This window comes from Pseudorca crassidens, chromosome 2 (genome assembly GCF_039906515.1).
Source record: "Pseudorca crassidens isolate mPseCra1 chromosome 2, mPseCra1.hap1, whole genome shotgun sequence".
NCBI classification, from domain to species: Eukaryota; Metazoa; Chordata; class Mammalia; order Artiodactyla; family Delphinidae; genus Pseudorca; species Pseudorca crassidens.
This window is the reverse complement of record NC_090297.1, coordinates 125,363,462-125,390,105: the sequence shown is the minus strand read 5'-3', so window position 1 is coordinate 125,390,105 and position 26,644 is coordinate 125,363,462. Positions and strand designations below refer to the sequence as shown.

The following is a 26,644-nucleotide window of genomic DNA, read 5'->3' as shown; positions in this document are numbered from 1 at the left end:
GTTTGCTTTCTTTGTATCCCGCTTACAAAAAGTAACGACATAAAGCTAAAACCCTTTCAGTAGGACTCCATTACGATCCTTCTGTTAAGCAACTAGCTCGTTCATTCTTTTCACAGCACTTTATCCACTTTTTCCTGCTCCAGCTCTTGGTAAACGCCTCGGAGCGTTTAGATCCCGGGCTTCTAATGTCTTTTTACTGCAGATGAATACAATTTAAAACCTGAAAGCTGCTGGAAGAAAGGTAGAGCATTCCCCGTCCCAAGGTTAAATCTTTGCCCGGAGCTGGCCACTTGGGAAGGAAAATCTGAATGGACCGTGGTTAAGAATCAGAAAATGACTGTGTGTAACAGCGCGTTTCTCTTGGTGGGGATAAGGCCCACGCGGAGCATTCCCGACAGGTGAGCTGCAGCACGAGGGATGACTTAGTCGACCTCCAGCGGGGTCGGAGGGCTCGCCCCTTGAGCAGCGCACGCCAGAACAGCCACGGTCTGACCTGAGTCCTACAAGTCCTCTGCGCCCGAGCCAGCGTACGTCTGCTGCGCTCTTGCGTGCCGCCGCCGCCGCCGCCGCCGCGAGTTCGCATCTTGTGAGCCACCGACCAATGGGACAGAAGCCAATGCCTGACGTCCTCTGTGATTGGCTCTCAGCAGGGAGGTGGTGGCGGAGGGTGGGCCTTAGGGCGTGAACGGTTTTCTGCCGCTCAGCGGGCGGGTGGCGACTCGTGAGGTTCCCGCAATCAGGAAAGGCTGGGAGTCACTGCGATCAGAGGCGACTGTCTCAGAACTGCTTGGCCCTGCCGGGAGGAGGCGCCACTCGCAATTGCAGGTTCCTGCGCTGGGGCAGCGATTCAACCTCACTCCGGTTGGCCGAGGAGGAAAAGGAGAAGGAAAGGGCCGGGCCGGGTCCCCGCCCCTCGCGCCCCAGATGGATGTGCCTGGCCCGGTGACACGGCGGGCGGCGGCGGCGGCGGCCACCATGCTCCTGCGCACGGCTCGGGTCCCGCGCGAGTGCTGGTTCGTGCCCACCGCGCTGCTCTGCGCCTACGGCTTCTTCGCCAGCCTCAGGCCGTCCGAGCCCTTCTTGACCCCGTACCTGCTGGGGCCCGACAAGAACCTGACGAAGAGGGAGGTAGGCGCGGGGGGCGGGCGGGAGGTGGCTCGGCCGGCGCGGGGCGCGGGCGCCGAGATGTGCGGGAAAAGGTGAGAGCGGGCGGAGGGGCTGTAGCTGAGGAAAGGAGGAGTGAGAAAGGCGCTCGAAACGCGGGAGCCATTCTGAGCAGAGATTGCTGACTTTTCTCAGTTGGAAGGCGCTGCCTTAATTCACGCTGTTTTTCTCTCCTGCGTTGGATTGATAGGCCGTGTCTTAGGTGAAGGGCTCGAAACGCGGTTCGGGAGCCCCAGTTCACGTGTGCTTCAGGCGATGTGCTGATGATGCTGTAATGGAACTTAGCCCCACTCTGCTCCGACTGATCCAGCAGTTCCTGCTTGGGGGCGGGGACGGGGGCGGCGGGGAGGAGAATATTTGGAGAATAAAAGGGAAAACAGCAGGTTGTACTTTGGACATGGTAAAGATTTAAATAAATATTTGCTGCCGGAAAGTAAGGAACCAGATGCTGAGTAACTCCTGCTTTCTGAAAGGATCTTCCCTCTACCTGCTGCACCCTCTTCCTTCCCCTACTTTGCATTGTTTACCCTTGAGAGATGGAAGTGCTCAAATAAGGACTGTACAAGACAACAAGAACCCATCATCTTGTCTTGATTTTTTGGTTGGGCGAGACTGTGTCCAGGAATACGCTTCCCACACGCTCCCCCAACCCCACCTCCCGGGATAAAAGCAGATATTTAGATGGTATCACATAGTTGGCATTTAATTATAGTTTTTCTTGCGTTGTGAATTGTTGCTTCACGGATGTTAGTTTTGCTCCTTTCTGTTCTGCTGCGACGTTGAGAGTAATTAAGAGTACATAGTCCATGATCAAGAACTTTTTGCTGACTGACTTCCCCAGGAGGATTTATAAGTAAAGTACTTGGAGTGCATTGTGTACTTTAAAAATGTGTTTAACTCTTTAAAGTGTATGGTCAATCTCAACACCAGTTTTTTGAAAAAGAAAGACATTATATTAACTGAAAAAGGACGTAAACTCAAGCTGCTACCACAAAACCCAAGTAAAGCAGATTCAGCATCCTCTTCCTTGAACACTACAAAGCAAGAAAGCTGAGGTCTGGTATTCCTTTCTGGAACAAAAGGGTGAAAGCTGAGTGGGCAGTTGTTAGCTGTTTCTTATTTCTTATGTCTACTTCTCCTCCCACCCTGCCTTCCTGTCCCAGCTGCTGTGAAGTACTCCTCCCATTTAAACCTTACTCTCTACCCTGTGATTAGTAGTCACCTGTTTTGAGTATCCCTGCATAACAGGTCAGAGCAGGATGTAATTACTCATAATCCAGTTTGTTGTTGCATTGCTCCTCCATTTTCAAGGGCACTTAACAGGGAAGGGATTGAACTCTTGGTTGAGGATTTCACTTGAGTTTCCCACATTATCTCACCCCTAGCAAGTGGCACTGACTTTTACCCAACTTCAGATCTACTTCTCAGTCTTATGGACCACTCCACAAGGAACTGTAAGAGTTACTCATTACCTATTTGAATTATAGTATTGGTTAAAAACAATAATAAAGGGGAAAGGGCCAACTCTTGTGAACAGAATGATTCTCCAAGAAGACAATTACTTCAGTAAATACAAGAGAGAATGATTCTGGAGACCCACAGCAAACACCAAATCTGAATTGTAGCCACTGAAGCAGAAATGATACTGTCTGTGAGCTGCTAACAATTAAAATTTCATGTGAACTGCCACGTGATCTGCACAGTTTGTGCACCTTGCCTGAAAGAGAAGCACACGGGGAGAGAAACATGCTCCCATTGTTGATATTTGAAAGCCGAACTGTTTTGTACAAGTGCCCTGGGCAGAATTGCTGTGTGATGTGCCATCATGTGTCCTGTCTTATCAGAAAGCTGCCTAGGTGAGTGAAATATGTTCGAGGCGTATAGCAATAAAGCAGAGGGGCCAGGCCCAGGAAACATTTGCTGAATGTGTAACAAAAACATAGCACACTTCTGTTACTGCACATTAGATGAGGAAGAGGGCAGGGTTTGAAGAAAAATCCAGAAGTCTGGAAAGGGATGTCGTTTGTGTCTGAGGACCTCAGAATCATGGCCGATTCTGATGGTCGTGCACAGTATGGCTCTGTCCACCCTCTCTGGAACCCTAGGTTTTTAAATATCTCTAATAACTGAAATAAATAGGACAACTTGTTCTCCTTTCTGACTGCTTGTTTTCACCAAGGTACAGTTATTTATTTATTTAATATTACATGATTTTTAGGCAAAGCAAATACCAAATCATGGTCAGTCTATTTGTGTTGAATTTTGTATTTCCCTCAGGAGACTTTAGAAGGTCCAAGAGCAGTCATCTTAGATAGAGCTGTTGTTAACCAAGGTCAAAGACAAAAGGAGGAAAAGAAGGTCAGAATTTCCTCTTTCCACTCTCAAAGGATTTTTTTTTCTTAGATTTCAGGAAAACCATTAACCTGTATCACTTTATAAATTTTAAACAGGTTAAAATTTGTCTTTCAGTAGTTGAAAGCCAAACTTTTAATAAAATAGAGCTCTTTATCACCAAAAATTTTTTATCCTTTCATCTTTTCCAGCATGGGATTTGACATTCACTACCTTTCTTTGATACTTTTAAGACATTAAATTTAAAACTATTCTGCCTAATATTGAGAGCCTTACAGAATTTGGCTCTTATCTCCTTAACACCCTTATCTCCCACTACATCCTTCTTCCCCTTGCCTTCTACATGCCCAAGCTCCATCCACGTTAATCTTATAGTCATAAATCCAGTGGATCTAACTTTCTCATCCTTCAAGGTCCATCTCAAAGGAGCAACCCCCCATATTTCCTAACTCCCTTGTCAATAATTTACGTGTATGTGCTCTTCACTAGGTTCAGAACTCCTGGAGAACTGAGGCTTCATTTTATTCTTTTTTTATTTTCGTAATCTCCATACAGTTTGAAAACAGTGTTGTGCAAATAAGTGCTTACTAACTAGTTGTCTAATTGAAATGTGATTCTAAAATAAAGTGTAAATCTGAATTAGAGCTTAAAACTGAACAGCTGTTTTCCCTTGACTCTTTGTGTCTCAGAAGAAAGCACAAACAAGCTCTGATCCAAAGAACTGTGAAAGGCACCTTAGAATAAAATCAGTTCCCTTTGCTCACATGGCAGATTTTTACCTGAGATAAGAAGGTATCGTCCAGGTGTGGCCAGTAAGAGTCTATAACCTGTACATTTTGGCATGTGGGAAGTTTCGCTTCAGGATTCAGAGTATCCATCAAAGAAGCATTTCCTGGTGTGACAGCTTCTCCTTGGAGGCATTGAGAGAGAAGGGGTCTTATGGAGACTTTTGGAGACACAGTGGCTAAGCTCTGCATATTGTCTGGTCTTCTCTCTTCATGAAAGCCCCATAAAAGCACCCCTAGGCAGGTTGAAAAAGCTGCTTTATGGTATTAGAAGTAAGCCTGGAACATAGTAGATGATCAACAATAGTTTTCTGATTGAAGAAATGGGGCATTTTAGGGTGGTGGATTCAGAATATCTAGGTGCAGATACTCCCTCTGCCGGTGACTAGCTGGGATAACTTCGGGCAATTCACGTAAGGCCTAGTTTCCTTGGTTGTAAGATAGAGATGATAAAAGCATCTACTGCTTAGCGTTGTTTGGATTAAATGAGGTCATATAGGTGAGGTGATTAGCATAGCGTGTGGTGTCAGTAGAGATGTACTATTATAATGCTGATAATGCTGAGGGAGGGACGGTCCTCTTGGGTTGATGTCTCTCCTAGGAGTAAATTCAGATTTCTCATTGAGAATAAGTTAAAGAGAACATATCTGGTCTTTTTCCCCTGCTTGCCTTTATTTTAGTTTCTACTTGGCATTGCTTTTCCTTATCTTCATTACGTAAACTGTGGTTTTTGTATTAGGAGTGGAATTAGACTCATAAGCATAAACACTTTAAATTGATAATTGAAAGGATGAGGTTTATATAACGAAAACTTCACAGTTAATCGTTTGGGGACAACTAGTATTGAAGGGTATATAACATGTCTAAGTGCAGACAGTATTACTGGAGTGAAGAATCAGTGAAAGTCCCAAGCGGTGTGGTGGAGAACAAAGAAGACTGGGTATGGAAGGAAGGTATTTTTAAAGGGGAAGTGTGGTGGCTAATAGCTTTGTAGTATTATGTTGGGGAAAATGTGAAGGTGAAGAAATATGCAGAGTCAAACAGAGGAGGCAGTTTCACACTTAAGAAAACTGTAGGAGAATGAATAAAACTATAGGCAAAAAAGGAGTGGGAAGTTGCTAATGGAGCACACCTGTGAAGTCTGTAGGGAAGCCTTCACTCCTCACGGCTTTCATCTCAAGGTTGCCCTTATCCCCTTTGGTTTTCTACTGAGAAGCCTCTGACCCTGTGTTAAGTCAGCCGAGTGCACTTTGTTCCTCATTTGATAAAACTTACACACTTGTGAATAAGAATCATTTCTACAGTTCTCGATTATTCTTTCACGCACACATTCAGGCACAAGAAAGCTTCCTGGTAAATGGAGGTTGCTAGATGATTTGCAAACACAAATTAGACCGGAATTCATGAAGGCGAGGCTATTAGACAAATCACTTTTGATATTCAGCCAGTCAGAAATCAAGTCTGGAATGTATTTCAGATTATGTTTTCCTTTTATAGTTGTTCTCTGCATTGGCAATTATTTTATAATAATTTACTAAAAATAAAATTTTTACTTTATTGTTCCTCTAAAACCTTAAAACAATTAGTTGGGTGAACTGAGGTATACATGCGAGTTAAAAAGTAAGTCAAACCCAAGGATTAGATTGCTCCATCACAAAGTATTTAGACTGTTAGTAAGACTACCTTTCAGAACGCACTTAAAAACTGAGGCCACTGATCCAAACTTTGAAATGATCACTTATAAAACTGACTCGCTTAAAGCCCCAGGAACTTACTAGGCTATGGGGTAGGTGTAAAAAGAGGGAAAAGTCTCCTACAATGATTGTTATTCGAAGAATGGGGACGACAGTTCAGTTAATTTAATTTGTATTGTCCCAAGTGGTCTGTGTTTCAGCTTCAGTCCTTAAGTCTTTAAACGTATGAAAAAAGAGTAAGTGATTTACATGTACTCTCTCATTTAGTCCTTGCAAGAAACCACCCTGTGGCATAGGTTTTACTTCTCTTTTACTGATAATGGAGATTAAGGCTAAAAGGAACTGAAAAAAAAACTTGCTTAAAATCATACGGCAAATGATGGAACAGAAATTCCAGCTGGGGTCTTTGTGGTTTAAATATTATTTCTACTATCTTCCAATGAAAAATTAATGAAAAAAAAACCTTCCATTTTTTTTCATAGTATAGACATACAAAAAGAAGGACAACAGAGTTGCTTATAATGCTACCATCCACAGATAGTTACTCTGTTAAGACTGTAGGACAGATTTACCTTCTTTATCTATTCATGTTACCCCAAAGAAATGAAACTTAAAATCAGAGAAACCTAATCAAACAGTAGGATCATGGCTCCCTGTTCTGTGGCTAGAAGTAAGAACTGACAATGATTCCAAAACATTTATTTGTTTCCAAAGCATTTATTGAGCCAAGTATCTTCCAAACAGTGTGCGAGCTGTTAGGTTGTGCAAATGAAAGTCAAGTCCACCCTGAAAGAACCTATAAAGCAATGGTTCTAAACTCTGGCTCATAATAAAATCTCCTGGGAGGTTTCTAAAAAATGCCTGCGGCAAGGCATCCACATTTTTGAAAGCTCCTTGGGAGATGTGTAGCCATGGTTAAGAAGCAGTGCCATGAGGTAACTGAGGAGACTGACACATACAAAGCAGTATCAGGAGAGCTTTTTTGGGTGGTGGGATACAAACACTATCAGCTGCAGCAAAGTCTTCCAGGATGAGGAAGGCCTTGAACTAGGCTTTGATGAATAGGGAAGATTTTATTAGGAAAAAGACGATGGGGTGGAAACGGAGAAGTATATTCCAAACAATTATCAGAATTGTTGTCAAGATTTCTTTGGTTGATAAAAATGAGATCTTTGAGGTACTGGTAGATTGTTTCATAAGAATAAATTGTTACGAATGTTCCCGGTCCTTTGAGATCACTAACGGGATTTTATCTTTTTTCTACCAGGTCTTCAATGAAATATATCCAGTATGGACTTACTCTTACCTGGTGCTGTTGTTTCCTGTGTTCCTTGCCACAGACTTCCTCCGTTATAAACCTGTTGTTCTGCTGCAGGGACTCAGCCTTATTGTTACATGGTTCATGCTGCTCTATGCCCAGGGACTGCTGGCCATTCAGTTCTTGGAATTCTTCTATGGCATCGCCACAGCCACTGAAATTGCCTATTACTCCTACATCTACAGTGTGGTAGACCTGAGCATGTACCAGAAAGTCACGAGTTACTGTCGAAGTGCCACCTTGGTGGGCTTCACAGTGGGCTCTGTCCTAGGGCAGATCCTCGTCTCAGTGGCAGGCTGGTCCCTATTCAGCCTGAATGTCATCTCTCTTACCTGTGTTTCTGTGGCTTTCGCTGTAGCCTGGTTTCTCCCTATGCCACAGAAGAGTCTTTTCTTTCACCACGTTCCTCCCTCCTGCCAAGGAGCAAATGGCGTCAAGGTACACAATGGTGGCATTGCTACTGATACCTCAGCTTCTAACCACCTTCCGCAGTGGGAAGACGTTGAATCAAAGATCCCTCTAAATACAGAGGAGCCTCCCATGGAGGGACAGGTAAGCACAGCCTTAAGTGCCTGGTGGTTGCTACTCTGGGGCTAGACCAATGGTGAAAAAGCAGACAGGAAAGTCCCTCAATTCATTTGGATTCTGGTTTTATCTTGAGTTGCTTCATTGGTTCATTAATTCATTCATTCAATATAACGTTGATTTATATTAGGGCTGACAAATGTATTTTTCTCTGGAGTAAATGACCTCCGGGACTGGCACAACATTATTATTTTTTTTTTTTACTTAAATTTTATTTTAGATTTTTTTTTTTTACATCTTTATTGGAGTATAATTGCTTTACAATGGTGTGTTAGTTTCTGCTTTATAACAAAGTGAATCAGTTATACATATGTTCCCATATCTCTTCCCTCTTGCGTCTCCCTCCCTCCCACCCTCCCTATCCCACCCCTCTAGGTGGTCACAAAGCACCGAGCTGATCTCCCTGTGCTATGTGGCTGCTTCCCACTAGCTATCTATTTTACGTTTGGTAGTGTATATATGTCCATGCCACTCTCTCACTTTGTCACACCTTACCCTTCCCCCTCCCCATATCCTCAAGTCCATTCTCTAGTAGGCCTGTGTCTTTATTCCTGTCTTACCCCTAGGTTCTTCATGACATTTTTTTTTTCTTAAATTCCATATATATGTGTTAGCATACGGTATTTGTCTTTCTCTTTCTGACTTAATTCACTCTGTATGACAGACTCTAGGTCCATCCACCTCATTACAAATAGCTCAATTTCGTTTCTTTTTATGGTTGAGTAATATTCCATTGTATATATGTGCCACATCTTCCTTATCCATTCATCCGATGATGGACACTTAGGTTGTTTCCATCTCCTGGCTATTATAAATAGAGCTGCAATGAACATTTTGGTACATGACTCTTTTTGAATTCTGGTTTTCTCAGGGTATATGCCCAGTAGTGGGATTGCTGGGTCATATGGTAGTTCTATTTGTAGTTTTTTAAGGAACCTCCATACTGTTCTCCATAGTGGCTGAACCAATTCACATACCCACCAGCAGTGCAAGAGTGTTCCCTTTTATTCACACTCTTTCCAGCATTTATTGTTTCGAGATTTTTTGATGATGGCCATTCTGACTGGTGTGAGATGATATCTCATTGTAGTTTTGATTTGCATTTCTCTAATGATTAATGATGTTGAGCATTCTTTCATGTGTTTGTTGGCAGTCTGTATATCTTCTTTGGAGAAATGTCTATTTAGGTCTTCTGCCCATTTTTGGATTGGGTTGTTTGTTTTTTTGTTATTGAGCTGCTGGCACAACATTATATTGCTCATGTTGGAGATGTCTTAGAAGCCACAGCAATGTCTGCCTCTTCTTCATCTTTCTATCCTCAGAACTTGGTATGTAAAGGAAGCTCTAGAAAAAATTTTCTAAATGAATAGGTGAAATGATTCCAATAAATGATGAATATCTACTTCCAGTTTCTGAATTGAAGTCCACAGTATGTAAGGATAGGAAGTTATCTTCCTCATCTGTGCTGAAAACTATGTGTGATACAGGCATACCTCAAGGATATTGTGGGTTTAGTTCCAGACCGCTGAGGTAAAGCAAATATTATAATAAAGCAAGTCACACAATTTTTTTTGTTTCACAGTGCATATAAAAGTTATGTTTGTACTATACTGTAGTCTATTATGTGTGCAATAGCATTATGTAAAAATAATATACATACCTAAATTTAAAAATACATAATTGCCAAAAAATGCCAACCGTCATCTGGGCCTTCAGCGAGTCGTAATCTTTTTGCTGGTGGAGGGTCTTGCCACGATCTTGTTGGCTGCTGACTGATCAGGGTGGTGGTTGCTGAAGGTTGGGGCGCTGTGGCAATGTCTTAAAATAAGACAGCAGTGAAGTTTGCCGCATCGATTGACTCTTCCTTCAGGAATGATTTCTCTGCAGCATCAATGCTGTTTGATAGCATTTTACCCATAGTAGAATTTCTTTGAAAATTGGAGTCAGTCCTCTTAAACCCTGCTTTATGAGCTAAGTTTATGTAATGCGCTAAATTCTTGGTTGTCCTTTCAACAATCTTCACAGCATCTTTACCAGGAGTAGATTCCATCTCAAGAAACCACTTTCTTTGTTCATCCATTGGAAGCAGCTGCTTATCCATTCAAGTTTTATCATAAAATTGCAGCAGTTCAGTCACAACTTCAGGTTTCACTTCTAATTCTAGTTTTTTTGCTATTTCCACCACATCTACAGTTATTTTCTCCACTGAAGTCTTGAACCCCTCAAAGTCATCCATGAAACAAAAGTTTTACAACACAATGGTTTATTCTGACACATTTCGTTTACTTTTTTATAATGTGATCACTGCCCACTAAACTGATTTTATTACCAACTAATGAGGTGAAATCTAAAATTTAAAAAACTCTGTCCTAGACCACCTTGATATTTGTTATTTATAGATATGCAAAATGTCAGTACTTGATTGGTGAAGAATTATAAACTTTTAGAGTTAGAAGTGATTCTAACCACAAATCATATAACAATCAGAGCATGTTAAAGGGACTTTAGGTCACATCACCCTTTCATTTTAGAGATAAGGATTCAGATCCAACACTAGTGAGTCGTGCAAAATTACACACATGTACTCCTAGACATAATTTTAGAGCAGATATGAAATCCACTTCAATCTGTACCTTGCTCCATGAAGTCTTTCGGTGGGATAACAACATGGTCAGAACCATCATGTTGGCCATGGTGAGGTAAAATTAGGATTCAAGTCAGTTTCATGGTCTCCTTGGCTCAGCTACCGACACCAGGACAGGCAAGCAGTGCTGCTTGGCAGCTGTACAGCCCTAAAATACTGCTTGCTTTTCTTTGACGAGCTTGAAGGAAAATTAGAATGTGGATATTGGAGATCACAGTGCCATCTTAAGTTGACAAAGCCCATCAATGAACCATAAATGATAATCGTGGTAATTACAGTAAAGAAGAGTTCTAGGTCAGTGGGTGGTTTTATCTTGACTTAAAAAGAGGGAAAATGAGGTCGAAGTCAAAGTGATAGCCCAGTCCACAAGTTATCTTAGAGTATTTGTAAGTTGATTTTCAGAATGAGTCCTACTGCTTTGGGGCAGAGGGTGCTGACATTGCAGGAGGAGGAGCTGCCAAAGCCAGTGATTTTCTTTCCCAAACAGGCAACTGGACTCATTTTGTGCTTGGCATATAGTTGGACATGATTTTTTTTAAGTAGCTTATCCATTAGAAATGATGTAAATTAAACCAACTCTTTAGCACAGGGCTTGACATGAGATTAATGCTTAATAAATATCTGTTAATAAAACTATACTTTTATTTGTAGACTGACACCTTTTACTATTAGGAAGCATTCTTTGTGTGTGTGTGTGTGTGTGTGTGTGTGTGTGTGTGTGTGTGAGTTCCATAAAACACAGACAGCAGCAAAATAACTGTTTTTATCTTGTACTCAATATCATTTATAGAAGCAGAGTATAGCGGATTTTGAAGAAGGGAGGCAGTCCCCAGTACTAGTACTTACCAGCAGGGTGACCTTGGGCCAGTTTCTTAATTCTTTGTGACTTTTAGTTCCCTCATTCATATACCTACCTCATAGGGCTATTTCAAGTATTAAATAAAGCCATGTAGAGCTTTCAAATTAGTATACATAAGTAGGTAATCAATACACGGTAATTTCTATTATTATCTTTATCATTAGATATGAATAATCAAGAACAGCTTTGTACCTTCACTGTAGATCTTTATTTGTGAGGCTGTAAATAATTTCTCATCTTCCCTTTGAATTTGTTGAAGGTATTCTGGGCCTTATGAAGAGTTATGAGAGTCTGGTACTAATTCCATCACAAGTTCTTTTTCTTTTTTTTTCTCTTTTTCTTTTCTTTTTTTTTTTTTTTTTTACTTTTTGGTCACACCGCGTGGCATGCGGTATCTTAGTTCCCCCGACCAGGGATGGAACCTGTGCCCGCTGCAGTGGAAGTGCGGAGTCTTAACTGCTGGACCACCAGGGAAGTCCCACAAATTCTTTTTCTTTAACTGAGTTAGGCTACCCCTAAATGTAGAGTGTTAAATCAGATGATCACTAAGCTTTACTTGACTCTAGAATCCTGAGTTTTGTGAGCTGACTGATGTGAAGGTACTCTCTTTTTTCTTTTGTTTCCCAGGCATACCATGAACAACTCCTTTCCTCTCCAGTCCCTCACATATGTAGGGATACACAGAAGTAATTTAATTGAAATCATCAGCCCTTGACTTAAATCTTCATAGTCTAGGCATTAAACCCTAGTTATCCCCTCCCCCTACATTTTCCTATTGTATATAGAAGAAAATGCAAAATTCTGATCATGGCCTACAAAACGCCATACAATTTGGCTGCTTGCCAACCTCTCTGACCTTATGTCTCAATTGGGCTGAAACACATCAAGCTTGTTCCCACCTCAGAACTTCAAATCAGGAGATTGTGTCAGTCAGGACTGCCCTTCATTCTGATCTTCATGGCTGGTTCCTTTATGTCACTCAGGTCACAGCTCGGACATCAGCTTTTCAGAAAGCCATTTAACACTCTTAGCAATCATTACTCCATTCCAAAGTCACTTGCTAGCCCATTACCCTTTTTACTTTCTTTATAGTATTATTCCTACTATAAGCTCTCTTTTATGTGTGTGTTTATGATCTGTCTCTCTTACTCCAGTGTTAATTTCATAAGGGCAGGGCAGTTAATTTCATGGCCTTAACAGGGTGATTATGGTGGGTTTTTTCCTGCCTCTGTCTCCCAGCTTACGCAAGGCATGCAAAGTCCAGCAGCAGCTGAAAGTTAAAACCATGGGATCAACCTTTTATTTCTAGCTAGACAAGTGAGAAAGTGGGGGGCTTGCATGTTGAGGAGTGAGGGGGTCATCCCCATTGGTCTTTTTCTCCCCAGTTACCACATCTCCCCTGCAACCTCAGTGATGGCAGAGGCCTTCACTGAGAAATGGCCTGTGTCTCTGGACAAAGGAACAGGTTAAGAGGCTCCTATTGTCTGAAGAATGTGGGGGCATGCCCGTTATTTTTCTTTCTTTTCTCTTGCTATTTAAAGTGACAAGAACAGATACTACACTTGATCTTAGCCAAAAGGCTGAGATGAAATAGACAAAATAAACTTTAAGCTAAAATTACTGTCAAGTATAAATTTTACTAATATAGTAATTCCAAAGGACCAAGGAGCAGGGCAGTGGCTTTATTGAGAACCCAGGATTTATGAGCGTCCACCGTGCCCAGTCACTTTTAAATCATCAGCACAGCCCTATAATTCAGATATTTAGGTGAAGTGACTTGCCCAGGGTCACACAGCTAAGTGAGAGTCTTCTGGGACCAACAGTAGCTTTTGCAAAGGCGTCTCTTGCTATACTTAATCACTGCCACCCTCTGACACTCACATTCTTTCTTTTTATACTATTCTGTTTCCTTGGGTCAAAGAATCCGACCCCTGAATTAAGGTTAAATAGGAATTAGTGGCAGATCAAAAGCCAAAATCGCTTCAAGATATTCTTTTAATTCCCCCATGTAATGCCTTTAGTCACAAAAATATAGAACAATATAGAAAATTACAAGTCAAGCGACCTTAGTATTCACAGGCAAGCACTAATATATTTTAATGTACCATGATCATATTAAAATAGAAATAACTATGAAACATTTTCTGCGGAGAAGCAGCCCCTGCGGCAGGCAGCAGGAAGGGACAGGAAGGCTGCACGGCGCCCAGGCCTCCGATGGCCTAGGTCTCACCCCGCAGCGCACTGTTGATGCGCCGGAACGCTGCTTCCTTCTCCGAGTCTAGGTCTTCGTTGGTGACCCGGAAACCCAGCTTAGGGGCTGGGGGCAGCCTCAGAGGCTCCCCTCGCCTGTGCGGCAGCAGAGAAATCCTGCGTTTTCGGGGCCTGGGACCGTCAGGTGTGAGGGAGTCGTTCGTCCAGGGCCGTTTCTGCCCTCTTGTTACCTCCGCATCTTTGTCAGGCTGGCTTTTCCTCTGGGAAACCACCGGAGCTGCAGAGGGCGACGGAGGGCCCTCCTTGCTCCCTTTCTTTGCAGACTTCTGGGGCAGCCCTTGCGGTATGGCGGGACCCCTCCTTCTCTTCACTGGCGGGAAACCTCGGGTGGAGCTATATGAGCTCGTGATGGCGTTTCTTTGGAGGCAGGAGCTCATACAAGAGGTCTGCAGTTTCCTGTTGGATCTGTCTTCTGCCCTCTTGGCGTGGAGGTCTCTCTGCAGAGGTCCAGGCCTGGGCACGAAGAAGGAGCCCCCCAGGGGCCTAAATGCAGATCGTGCGCCCCCGGTGTCATCGGGGCCGCTTCTCTGGTCTTCGTTCCTCCCTGTGACTGTGGGGACTTCCTCCTGCTTGGCCATCCCTTGCCCGCTCTCTCCCAGGGCCCTCAACACCGTCTTATCTGTGCTGTAGTTCGGGACACAGCTGAGTGTCGTGGGCAGCACTGGCTGCCCCCGCGCCACACTGACAGTGACTGTGTCCACTGCGGACACTGAGCTGCGGGATGTCGTGGAGGTGCGAGCACCCATCACCGCCTTCTTCCGATGGCCTCGACTGCAGATGGAGATAAGGACCCCCAGAAAGGAGCGCAGGGTCTGCGGGATGGTAGAATGGGGTCTCAGAGACTCTGTGGCAAAGCGCAGATGCAGAGTCACTGGACACTTGTGGGCTGGCCTGCGAGTGGATAGCTGGCCATAGACAGCTGGGTGACCCGGGCCGGCCACGGGAAGTCGGTGGGCGCGGGGAGCGGGCTGGGGGCAGCCGAACCCTCCTGGCAGGTGCTGGTCCCCCAGTGCCCGGGGCGGGGGTGAGGGGCAGGGCCTACCTAAGTAACTGCCCCTAGAGAACTTGGGTGAGGTCGGTCTTTGGATAGAGAGCTGGGCTCCGAGCACTCTCCTTCAGCTGTCAACTCGGCCAAAAGCGGAGTGTGCTCTCTTTGGCCTGTTGCCTTTTTATACTCTGCAACCTGTGAGCGAACAATGGGCGTGTGTTCGCAGGGCGCAAAAGTTTAGGGAGGGGTGGCGCATGCGCAGAGTACACGTCAGGCCCTGGGGCGCGCAGGTGAGGATGCGCGCCCCTGGACCGTCTAGCGCTTCTGAATCTCCCGGGGGTCTGAGGGTTGGAGGTGTTTGCCTTGAGGGTGATGAGCTTCTTGGCAGGGCAGCTGCCCCTTCTCCCCCGGCCGGCTCTAACTGTACAGGTTGGGTCCCCGGCCACCAGAGCGGGAAAGCTGGAGAGCAGGGTACCTGGCTCAGCAGCCGCTGCCCGAGGTGGCAGATTTGGCATCAGCGCCTGTGCGTCCGCCTGCCCTCCCACCTGGTAACATTGGAGGAGAGAGCCGCTAAGAACAGAAGTGCCAAAAAAACCCCCCAAAAAACCCAGAAGTGCCCAAGCCACCGAGATCCTGCTGGGGTGACAACTGAAGGGGCAGGCAGGGCGGGCTGGGAGGGACATATATACCAGGTCCAAACCCAGAAAGATCTGAAATGCACGAGTCAGAGTGAAAGTCCAGAATCATCCTTGGGCTTTGGGCTGAGCTGGAAGTATAGCCAAACTCTTCAAGGTCTCCAGCTCCACCTGCAGTTTCTGCCTGGCTGGGACATTGCCCCAGAGTGGGGTTAAGTTTAAGGAGTCGAAGGAGGCATACATTTCCATCCTCTGGATCACTGCTCACCAAAAAATACATAATGCCAGGCACATATGTAATTTTGAATTTTCTAATGAACACACCAGGAAAATGAAAATGGTGGAGTCAATGTAAATAATAGATTTTTAATTCAGTATCTGCAAAATGTTAGAATCTTTACATGTGGCACGAGAAATGTGGTCATATTACGAGGGCTTGAGAGCCGCATGGAGCAAGATAGAGGACAAACAGCATGCAGTTGAAACTCTAAGAAGTGAACGCTAACAGGCAGATGGGGCCTGGAAGTCCAAAGTTGAATAACAGCACTCAGGACCTATTTGTTGATTATGTTAATGAGTCATGGTAAATAGAATATAAGGAAAACCAACATTTATTGAGCACTTGCTACATACTGAATAATGCTTATCTAGTTCTTGCAATAACCTGTTGAAGTAAGCATTAATTTCCATTTTACTGTAAAAAGCCTAAGATTCAGAAATTTTTCTCATCTGAGTGTAGACAAGTACGCTGCTGATTCATCATCTCAGCTCCCATTTATTTTGACCTGGGTACCAGACACTGTGCCAAAAATCTTATATTCATTATCTCATTCTTATTAAAACTACTATCATTAAAACTCTATGATATAGGTATCACTGTCTCCATTTTACAGGTGAGGGAACTGGAGCTCTACTGATTTTATTTAAAAGATTCATACTTAATTTTTTAAGTAAACAATACAGAAAACTACATAAAAAGAAGTCAAAATAATCTGAACTGCTGGGTGCAAAGATTACCACTGTTAATATTTTAGTGCCCTTTCTAAATATCACTGTTTGTACAGATTTTATAGTAAATGAAATTATAACCTACATGTAGGTTTATAACTTTATGGTTTTTTACTCAGTGTTAATTCAAGACTGATCTTTCTTTCTTTTCATGTCAGAATAGCCTTCAGAACCCAAAGAATTGAAACCATAATGGTGAAAGTGACTGGGGGGAGGTTTGTGTTGGGCAGTATTCTGTCTTTCTCACCAGGCTGGCCCTGAGCACTAAAAGTCAGGATCAGAAAGACTTGTGTGAAGGACAAAGTCTGTCTTTTGACCCTCCCCATTTTTTTTTCATTTGTGGTCACAGCCTTTCCCTCTGGATATCTCCAGTTGGGCCCCTGCCAATGGATATGTCTGAGTTGGGATGGAGGGAGAGAGTGTGTAGCCGTATATGGCTGTGCCCCCTACCTTTGGCAGCTTAATGCCCTTGAAGCTCAGATAGGTGTTATCTCCCCTGAAAAAGAGTAGCCAAAGGCAGGTCTCTGTGCCAACTCTTAAAAGGTTTCCAGTGCCCCTGAACTAGGGCTTATGAACTAGGGCTCTACGAGATACCAGGCAAAGGCAAGAATGAGTATTCTTGGAACAAGATAAGTGCACAGCAGGCCAGGGCAGGACAGAGTGTCCCAGAAGCCTTTTATGGTGGAAGAGAACTTTATCATTGCCAATTCTTAAGTACACCTTGAAAGCGCCTTCTTCTGTGATTTTTGTTCTTGTTTCCTTTGCTTTGAATGTTGTTCTTAATTGTTTCTCTATTCTAATCTTATCTATCTCCCAAAGCCTGTCTCAAACACCAGTTCTTCCATGATACATATTTTGGTTCCTTTTCCTTGAAACCAGATGTACTATATTTGTCCCCATTGGTTAAGGCTCATTGTATATGTTTGTACTATGTTTTGGGTAATGAAATATCAATATCTGAGAAAATAATGATAGTCTTCCTTTCGTCATGAAAAAAATGTTCATTGTTTATAGCAAGAATTAGGATTGTGTCCTTCAACAGCACAATAAAAGAAGCAAACTTATTCTCAAGTTTCCATCCTAGCTATTGGCTTGATAATAGACACATCTCCCTCTGCATATAACTGAGCTAAGAAAAGAGTAGCATTTAACTTGGTATTATAAACACCTAACTATACCTATTAAAAGGTTCTATTTAAAGAAGGGACTGCACAGAAATTAACGTAAAATGGATTAAAGACTTAAATGTAAGACCTGAAATCATAAAACGCCTTAGAAGAAGACATATGTGGTAAGCTCCTTGACATCTGTCTTGGCAATGTGTTTTTTAATTTGACACCAAGAGCAAAAATAAGTGGGACAACGTCAAACTAAAAAGCTTCTATACAACAAAGAAAAGCATCAACAAAATGAAAAGGCAACCTACTGAATGGGAGAAAATATCTGCAAATCATATGTCTGATAAGGGGTTAATATCCAAATTATAAAATGAACTCATACAACTCAATAGCAAAAAAAGAATCCAATTTAAAAATGAGCAGAAGATCTGAATAGACATTTTTCCCAAGAAGACATTCAGATGGCCAACAGGTACATGTAAAGATGCTCAATGTCACTAATCATCAGGGGAATGCAACTCAAAACCAGAATGAGATATCACCTCACACCTGTTAGAATGACTGTTATCAAAAAGATAAGAAATAAGTGTTGGTGAGGATGTGGAGAAAAGTGAACCCTCGTGCACTATTGGTGAGAATGTAAATTGTTGCAGTCACTGGAAAACGGTGTGGAGGTTCCTCAAAAATTAAAAATCAGGGACTTCCCTGGTGGCGCAGTGGTTAAGAATCGGCCTGCCAGTACAGGGAACATGGGTTTGATCCCTGGTCCAGGAAGATCCCTCATGCCACGGAGCAACTAAGCCCATGCGCCACAACTACTGAGCCCACACGCCACAACTAACGAAGCCTGTGCACCTAGAGCCCATGCTCCGCAACAAGAGAAGCCACCACAATGAGAAGCCTGTGCACCACAACGAAGAGTAATCTCCACTCGCCACAACTAGGGAAAGCCCTCATGCAGCAACGAAGACCCGACGCAGCCAAAACTAAATAAATTAAATAAATAAATTAAAAAAAATCAGACTACCACATGATTCAAGGATTCTACTTCTAGGTATATATCCAAAGAAAATGGAAACACTAACTCAAAAAGATACAGGCACCCACCAATTCACTGCAGCATTATTTACAATAGCCAAGATATGGAAACAACCTAAGGGTCCATCAGTGGATGAATGAATAAAGAAAATGTGGTATACGGACAAATTTATATACACACTGGAACACTATTTATTCACCCATTAAAAAGCGAATGAAGTCTTGCCATTTGCAACAATGTGGATGGACTTAGAGGGCATTATACTAAGTGAAGTAAGTCAGACAGAGAAAGACAAATATTGCATGATCTCATTTATATGTGGAAACTAAAAACAAAACAAAACAAAAACCCCAAGCTCATAGATACAGAGAACAGACTGGTAGTTGCCAGAGGAAGGGGGTAGGGGGTAGCAAAATGGGTAAAGGGGAGTCAAAAGGTAAAACTCCCAGTTGTAAATAAGTCTTGGGGATGTAATGTACAGCATGGTGACTATAATTAGTAATACCATATTGCATATTTGAAAGTTGCTAGGAGAGTAGATCTTAAAACTTCTCATCACAGGAAAAAAAATTATAACTGTATGGTGACAGATATTGACTAGGCTTATTGTGGTGATCATTTCACATTGTATACAAATATAAAATCATTGTTATATACCTAAAACTAGTATAAAGTTAAAGGTCAATTATACCTCAGTTTTTAAAAATAAAGGAGAAAGGGCTGACAGCAGGTGGGAGTAGTCATTTTACATCTGTAGGTTCTCATGTGCAAGATATGGGTTCCAGCCAGCAAGCGGGTTGAATCATGCTGCTGCCATTGGTGTTAATAATGTGTAACATGGCTCCTGTCACACATCCTGGCTCTTATATGCTAATTCACAGTTAGCTTCCTCTTGGTCCCTTTGGATTCTCTCATTTTGCCTTCCCATGTTAGTTGCAAAAGTAAAAGTTCCTATGTTCTGAGCGAGGCTCCGGAATTATGGCAACCTTTGATAGCTATTTCACAGGATGTCTGGAATCTCATATTGACTTCTTGGCATAGTCCAGGGATGATGGTACATAGTAATGTTTTGATTCACTCAGTTACATGCATAGTAGCTTTATTACTTCATTGTAATAGTAATATTTCCCATAAATACTGGGTAACAGAAAAAGTGTAAGGAAGAAAATTAAAATCACTGATTACCCCATCAGCCAGAGAGAACTGCTGCTAATATTTTGATTTATTTCTTTCTAAGATTTCTGTCTTAACTATTATCTTTCAGTGAATCTGATAGGTTCTCATTCATGGATTCTACCTGAACAGTGATTTACTAGGGTTGCTAATTATTGCGCTTTTTTTTTTTGGTTGCGTTGGGCTTGTGGGCTTTCTCTAGTTGCGGTGAGCGGGAGCTACACTGCGTTGCGGTGCGCGGGCTTCTCATTGCGGTGGCTTCTCTTCTTGCGGAGCACGGGCTCTAGGCGCGTGGGCTTCACTAGTTGTGGCTCACGGGCTGTAGAGTGCAGGCTCAGTAGTTGTGGCGCACAGGCTTAGTTGCTCTGCAGCATGTGGGATCTTCCCGGAACAGGGCTTGAACCCGTGTCCCCTGCATTGGCACGTGGATTCTTAACCACTGCGCCACCAGGGAAGCCCAAATTATTGCTTATTCTTAATGTTGCTTGCCACTGTATGGGGAGATATGGAATGTCATCTCCCTTTGGCTAAAGTACGCGATTTCTGACCATCTTTCTACCTTCATTTTGTAAACAGTATATCATTTGCTGGATGTACTAATGTTTATAGAGCATTCAAAGCAAAAATTATATAAGAATGTGTTTTTTTCCCCAGGGGGATAAATGTAATTGCTAAGAAGTTTATACATACACACACACACACACGTATATGAAATAAGCAATTGGTTTTCACAAGGAACAAGAAAAAAGTCTGTTGAATAGAAAATTGAGTCTATACAATTGCTTTCTGTACAGTTGGCTTCTTCCCTTTTTCTGTGTAGGAATCCAAGCCAGACCGTCTCCTTGTGCTGAAGGTCCTGTGGAATGATTTCCTGGTGTGCTACTCTTCTCGCCCTCTGCTCTGCTGGTCCGTGTGGTGGGCCCTCTCCACCTGCGGCTATTTTCAAGTCGTGAACTATGCACAGGGCCTGTGGGAGCAGGTGATGCCTTCTCGTCATGCTGCCATCTATAACGGTGGCGTGGAGGCCGTTTCAACCTTACTGGGTAAGCAGTGCAGGGTGGTAGGGCAGCTTGGGAGGGGGAGATTCCTCTGGTAGTGAAGTCAACCATAATCAGATTTTCTCTCCCCTCCCAAGTTTGAAGTAACCCCAGAGAATGGATTACTTATTTTGAGCTCTGATTTTATAATTTAGGAGGACAATTTAGAATTGCACATGAGGTGGAGGGCTATGACTAACAAACTTAAATTCTTTTAACCTTTGGGAAACCTAATATAATAGTCCTCTAAATTGTCTTCTTATCTAGGTTTCCATTATCTCTGATTTACTGGGTTCTTCTGCCACTTGTTGAAAAACTTGGAGTAACCTATACAATACTTTATAACAGCAGTAGCAAATATATTGTTTATATGTGCCAAGCGCTGCTCTAAAGACTTTATGTATGTTCACTCAGTCCTCACAGAATTCCTAAGATAGGTGTAATTATTATCCCCAGCTTACAGTTAAGGAAGCTGTGGACAGATAGGTTAATCACTTGGCCAAGATGATATAGATGGTAAGTGGTAAAGTCGCGGTTTGAACTCAGAGCCTGTGTCTTTGGCCATTTTATTCTGTTGTCCCTTTCTAATTTGTCGACCCACCTCAGAAGGTTTTGGAAAACTTTATATGATTTCTGTAAACACTTAAAACTGTGACTGGCACTTAGAAAGCACTCCATACATTTTAGCTATCGTTATCATAATCATCATCATTTTACCACATAATAAACTGCCCCTCAGTTGGGAAGAGAGATGAGCCATCCTGCCGTGTTGCCAAGCTACAAGCAGTGGTTCTTTTTGATTCTCGCCTCTGTGTCCGCCTCAGTAGTTTTTCCTTAGCAGCATCCCTGGCTCTGTATCCTCCTTTTCCTTCTCATTACCAGCTGCCCTAGTTCAGTCTCTCATCATCTCTCCATGGCTCCATACTATTTATTCCATCAAGTCCAAAATTCTCTGCCTGTCTTTCAAGGCCCTCCATAATCTTAAGTTACCCTGTTTAAAAGTTAAAAGATCTTAAAATGTAATAATCTAAGATAAATTTTTAATTTATTGAAATAGTATTTGTGTAGCAAAATGACAAATTTTCTCTTTTTGTTTTGTAGGTGCTGTTGCTGTGTTTGCAGTTGGTTACATAAAATTATCCTGGTCCACTTGGGGAGAATTGACATTGTCTCTGTTTTCTCTCCTGATTGCTGCTGCAGTGTACATCATGGACACCGTGGGTAACATTTGGGTGTGCTACGCATCCTACGTTGTCTTCAGAATCATCTACATGTTACTCATCACTATAGCAACGTATGTATTTTGATTCAAAGAACCATTAGGAAGAGCTGACAGGATTAGCTTTTTGGTTTCTTTACAAATTAAATTTTCTGGTTAAAAGAGGCAAATGGGAGGAAGCATTATATGTGTATTGCCAGTTTTTCTCCTGAGGAAGCATTTAGGCAAGGTTCTTTATTTCCTTGTTTAAATGTTCCTGCTGTTTTCAGATGTTTGCATGGGGTTTACATCATTTAGCAACAAAATATTCTTCACTTGGTTGGGAAGGGAATTGACAGTAGAAAGTACGGGCTACTCTTCACACTATCCTGGAAGTAATTCTTGTCTATGCATTCTTTTTATTTATTTTTTAAGTTTTCAGATTGCTGCAAACCTCAGCGTGGAGCGCTACGCCCTAGTGTTTGGTGTAAATACCTTCATCGCTCTGGCACTGCAGACTCTGCTTACTCTAATTGTGGTAGATGCCAGTGGCCTTGGCTTGGAAATTACCCCTCAGGTAAGATCTCTGTTTCGGTACTGAAGATGTTATGAGTTGATCAGGGTAACAGAAGTGGAGCATGCTTCATGGAAACAAATTCAAACAATATCATCTTTTTGATGAGGCCCTAGAACATTTCTGTGTGTAATTAACCAGCCTGGTGGAGCTGAAAGGTAATATTGGTTCCTTCCAGGCCAAGCCCTTCTGCTTCCTCATCCATTATTTCCCTCCATTTTAAATTCTGTGCCTGGAATACTACATCTCATGTTTGAGATGCCATGCTTCACCTCAAAGCTCTCTAAGTCTCCTGCTTCTTTATTTAAAACACCCCTCACCCAAATACCAAGGTAATGGCTTCCTGTTGCTGAATAGCATTATGATTCTTAACATATGACCTATTGAGAAAACACCTGCACAAACAGAGACAGTGTGAATAATTTTATTCACTCAGGAATTGTATAGCTGTATATGCCTTCTTGATTGTGAGTTGTAGGTAGGGCTTGTTCTGTACTTCAGCAAAATGGGCAATTGAATAAAAAAGTGCCTACCGTACCTCATCTCAGCCCAAATGATTCCATCTCCATTATTCCTTCCTTACATATTAGTTTTCTTAGAATACAAAGACCTAACATGTTAGCAGTAAGTAACTTTGTTTTTACTGAGGAGGTCTAAAAGAGAAATAGGTAATGTGCATTGAGTGCTTTCTATGTGCCGGGTACTTTATATAGAATTGTGCAGTGTTGTTATCAGGATTAGACATCAAGAAAATGAGTCTGAGAGATGTTGTGTTGTTTAAGGTCACAGTCAATAATAGTATGGCAGAACCAGGATTCAAACCAGCATCTGACTCCAAAGCTTAGGCATCTCCCACTGCATCATGCTGCCTCACAAAAGGATGGGGGAGGGGGTGGACAGAGCAGAGGAATGGGAACTTATTACTTTCTTTTACGTAAGAATTACTTAAGTGTTTCCCAGTTACTACCTGCAATAAAAACCTTGAGAAGACCTCTCAAGGGCTAGGTACTTTCATTTGGGGTGGAGGGTAGAAGAGTAACTAGGTGCTTGTCATCTTGCTATAGAAGTGGTAGGTTTAAACGTATGGAATAATAGAATTTTGTGGGCTGTGCTGAAACTTGTAACTGCCATGATTAATTAACGAGTTTCCTATAGGAAAATGAAACAGAATTTTAAAGGACCTGGCTCAGAGTGTTAGCTTATCAGTAGTTAGTAAGTTATTTTAAGAACAAAAATGATGATGATGTTGATAAACAACATAGTTACATTAAAATATTGGCTCGGAGGGACTTCCCTGGTGTCTCAGTAGTTAAGAATCCGCCTGCCAATGCAGGGGACACGGATTCAATTCCTGGTCCAGGAAGATCCCACATGCCGCAGAGCAGCTAAGCCCATGCGCCACAAATACTGAGCCTGTGCCCTAGAGCCCGTGAGCTACAACTACTGAGCCCGCGTGCCACATCTACTGAAGCCCATGTGCCTAGAGCCCGTGCTCCACAACAAAAGAAGCCACCGCAATGAGAAGCCCGCACACCGCAATGAAAAGTAGCCCCCACTTGCCGCAATTAGAGAAAGCCTGCATGCAGCAACGAAGATCCAACACAGTCAAAAAATAAATAAAATTTAAAAAAAAATTGGCTTAGAGAAGATTCTTATAAAAAGTAATCTTATAATGGAATATATTGATAGTTGACCTTCTACTGCCCTCTTCTGGGCAAGAGTAGAGGTCTTGATATTCAGAATTTGGCCTGTTAATCATATCAGCTTGATTCAATTATAACAGCAAGATTCAATTATAACAGCAACAAAAATAAAAACGATAGTATTAACAGCATTAGCATTGTGCTAATAAACATTTGCATACATAATCTCATCCTTTCCCAACAACTCTGCAATTAGGAAATATTATGAATTACAAAATGTTTTGCAAATGAAGTTGAGGCTCAGAGACTGAGTCTCTCAATCCAGGTCATACAGCTAGTAAGGGGGAAGTCGGGATTTGCACCCAAGAATCAGCCTTCAGTATCACCATGCTGTGCTGCCTCTTTGTATCCTCAGTGCCTGGCACATTGTTTAAGCACACAATGTTTTTTGAAGTGTTATAGAGAAACTGAATATACCTTTAATTATGGAGTCTGTTCACATATATGTAATAAAAGAGCTTACCTTCTAATTGATAATTCTATAAATTATTCTTTCCCCCTCTTTAGTTCTTCATCTACGCTGGTTATTTTGCACTCATTGCTGTGGTTTTCCTGACTAATGGTGCAGTCAATATTTTGAAGAAATACAGAAAGCCCCAAGATCCAGAATCAAGTTCTCAAGTGACCACTTCATAACACACTGCTAATGAGCTTCTTATCACAAGAACTCTGCACAGCAGCTGTGCCTGGATGTATTTAATTTTTTAAAGTGTAGACACATATTTATGAGTGTGCATTTCATGGCTTCAAAGCAGCCAGTTGACTATACCTTGTCCTCCTAGAGTAACAGAATACTGTTCAGAAGTGAAGTGTACTTCATGGATTATTTACGAGAGCCAATATAAGGATGACTTTTTTCTGATTTGAAAGTGAGCTTGCTTTTGAAAACCAAGTAATCAAGAGCAATCAAGCAGCACATGGTGGTGTATACTTGCTAGCAAGTGAGTCTGGTGTTTCATAGGTCAAGTACTTCTGTATCAGATTAGCCAGATGCTTGGCCTGGTGGGACCAGGGCTTCACAGGGGCCACAGGTGTTACAGGTCAGAACAGAAATATGTTCTAATAGCACCTGCCTCTGTTCAACTTAATTCTTATTTCTGTGTTATTCATGTGCATTTGTGTTTCTGCAGATGAAAGTTGTTCCTATCACTGACAATATGTGCTCTGGTTTGGTGTTTTATAAGGAATATGTGTCGTTAATAATTTATTTTAAAAAATTCATTGTGTAAATATTCTCAATTCCCATCTTGACAATTATGTATTTGTGTGGATTTTTCATTTTTACATTATTCATATGCTTCCTAGAGAAGCTAATTTAGTTAAATAGTAAGGCAAGTTTTGAGGCCTGCTAAAAATCTAAGTGACCTAATCAGAAAACTTAAGGCAGGTTTGCTTGTCTTTTATTCTTCAGTATGAAGGACTATTAATTCTATGATGAAAAGTTACTAAATGGGCTAAAGATACAACTAACCCATTTTGTATTTGCACTTTTATCTCCAAAATAAAATGGAAAAGTCTTTTTAAAAATAACTTCATCTCCATTTATAGCTTTTATATTATTTATCCTTCTTATTCAAGATAAAGATGTCGTTAAGAGTTGGATCATTCCAAGGTCTTTTTCTCAAACTGAGACTCTTATTAATTATTTTGGTGGGACAGGAACTAGGATAGACTTAGTTCCTGTATTTTGTACATTAAATCTGCCTTTGTTTCTAAAGGTGGATCATCTTGAATATCTGCTTAAAATAAGAATTGCTATTGATTCCATTTCCAGGTTACTTGAAAAAAATGTTATTCTGTGCACATTTAATTGGGAAGTTAGTCTACCAAGTGGCTGCTAGCCTGAGACGTAACTATCTTGAAGCCAATTTTGTTGCCTAATCTTAAAAAAAAAAAAAAAAAAAACACAAAACTAGGTTAACTTTTTTAGAACGACATAGGTAAACACTGAATAATAGTGTCAGGATTCCAAAACTGACATATTCATTTACGTAAGCAGGAATTCTAGAAGCAAATGAATGATAAGAATAAGTCAGTTTCCACTCACCTTCCTTTCTGAATAAGGGAAAGGAAAAGAACACTAGCTAAGTAAGGGAAGAGGAAGTGATATTGTAAATAGCAGCCTCTAATTTTATATTTTGTCTTTGTTGTGTTTTATTTTGCTACATAGGGAATTGTTTACTCAGAAACAAGTAGAAAAGTGGTATTTGAGGAATTTTATTTAATTTTTTAAATAAAATAGACTGTGGTACAATCAATACTAAAGCAGTATTTCCCTGGAATTTAATTCAAAGTTTGTGGTACACAGTTAGGGCCTTTACTTATTTAAGACAATAATAAGTTTACATCTTGGTGTGTGGCCCTATTTGTAGAATGCTGAACCCAATTTGCAAGTTGTACTGTATGCAGTTTTGTAAAGAAGTGAAAATAATTTGTTGTACTTTTTATTCAATTCTGTATAGATTATAAACTTATTTATTAAATAAATATTTTATAGTA

The 26,644-nt window shown here is 41.7% G+C and overlaps 2 protein-coding genes and 1 pseudogene across 2 annotated transcripts in view; 1 reads left to right on the top strand and 2 right to left on the bottom strand.

Moving 5' to 3' along the window:
* Window positions 1-698: 698 nt before the first annotated feature.
* On the top strand, window positions 699-26,644 carry SLC19A2 (solute carrier family 19 member 2). Its single transcript, XM_067728584.1, has 6 exons — window positions 699-1,128; window positions 7,263-7,865; window positions 20,454-20,676; window positions 21,772-21,964; window positions 22,304-22,445; window positions 24,653-26,644. The coding sequence occupies exons 1-6, from the start codon at window positions 925-927 to the stop codon at window positions 24,779-24,781; spliced, it is 1,494 nt and encodes a 497-aa protein (XP_067584685.1). The 5' UTR covers window positions 699-924; the 3' UTR covers window positions 24,782-26,644.
* LOC137220386 (U2 spliceosomal RNA) lies at window positions 12,890-12,993 on the bottom strand (annotated as a pseudogene).
* LOC137219663 (putative POM121-like protein 1) overlaps window positions 13,579-26,644 on the bottom strand; it is a 39,515-nt gene continuing 26,449 nt past the window's right edge. Inside the window, exon 2 of the mRNA XM_067728586.1 lies at window positions 13,579-14,484. Coding sequence (XP_067584687.1) covers window positions 13,621-14,418 — 798 coding nt within the window. The 5' untranslated portion in view covers window positions 14,419-14,484 and the 3' untranslated portion in view covers window positions 13,579-13,620. The remainder of the gene's footprint in view (window positions 14,485-26,644) is intronic.

What these genes read in the sequence shown, in the direction of transcription:
- SLC19A2 (XM_067728584.1), top strand. Translation starts at nt 925, where the DNA reads ATGGATGTGCCTGGCCCGGTGACACGGCGGGCGGCGGCGGCGGCGGCC. An exon ending in AGAACCTGACGAAGAGGGAG is followed by an intron (nt 1,129 to 7,262) that starts GTAGGCGCGGGG and finishes TTTTTCTACCAG; the next exon opens with GTCTTCAATGAAATATATCC. An exon ending in GGCCGTTTCAACCTTACTGG is followed by an intron (nt 20,677 to 21,771) that starts GTAAGCAGTGCA and finishes TTTGTTTTGTAG; the next exon opens with GTGCTGTTGCTGTGTTTGCA.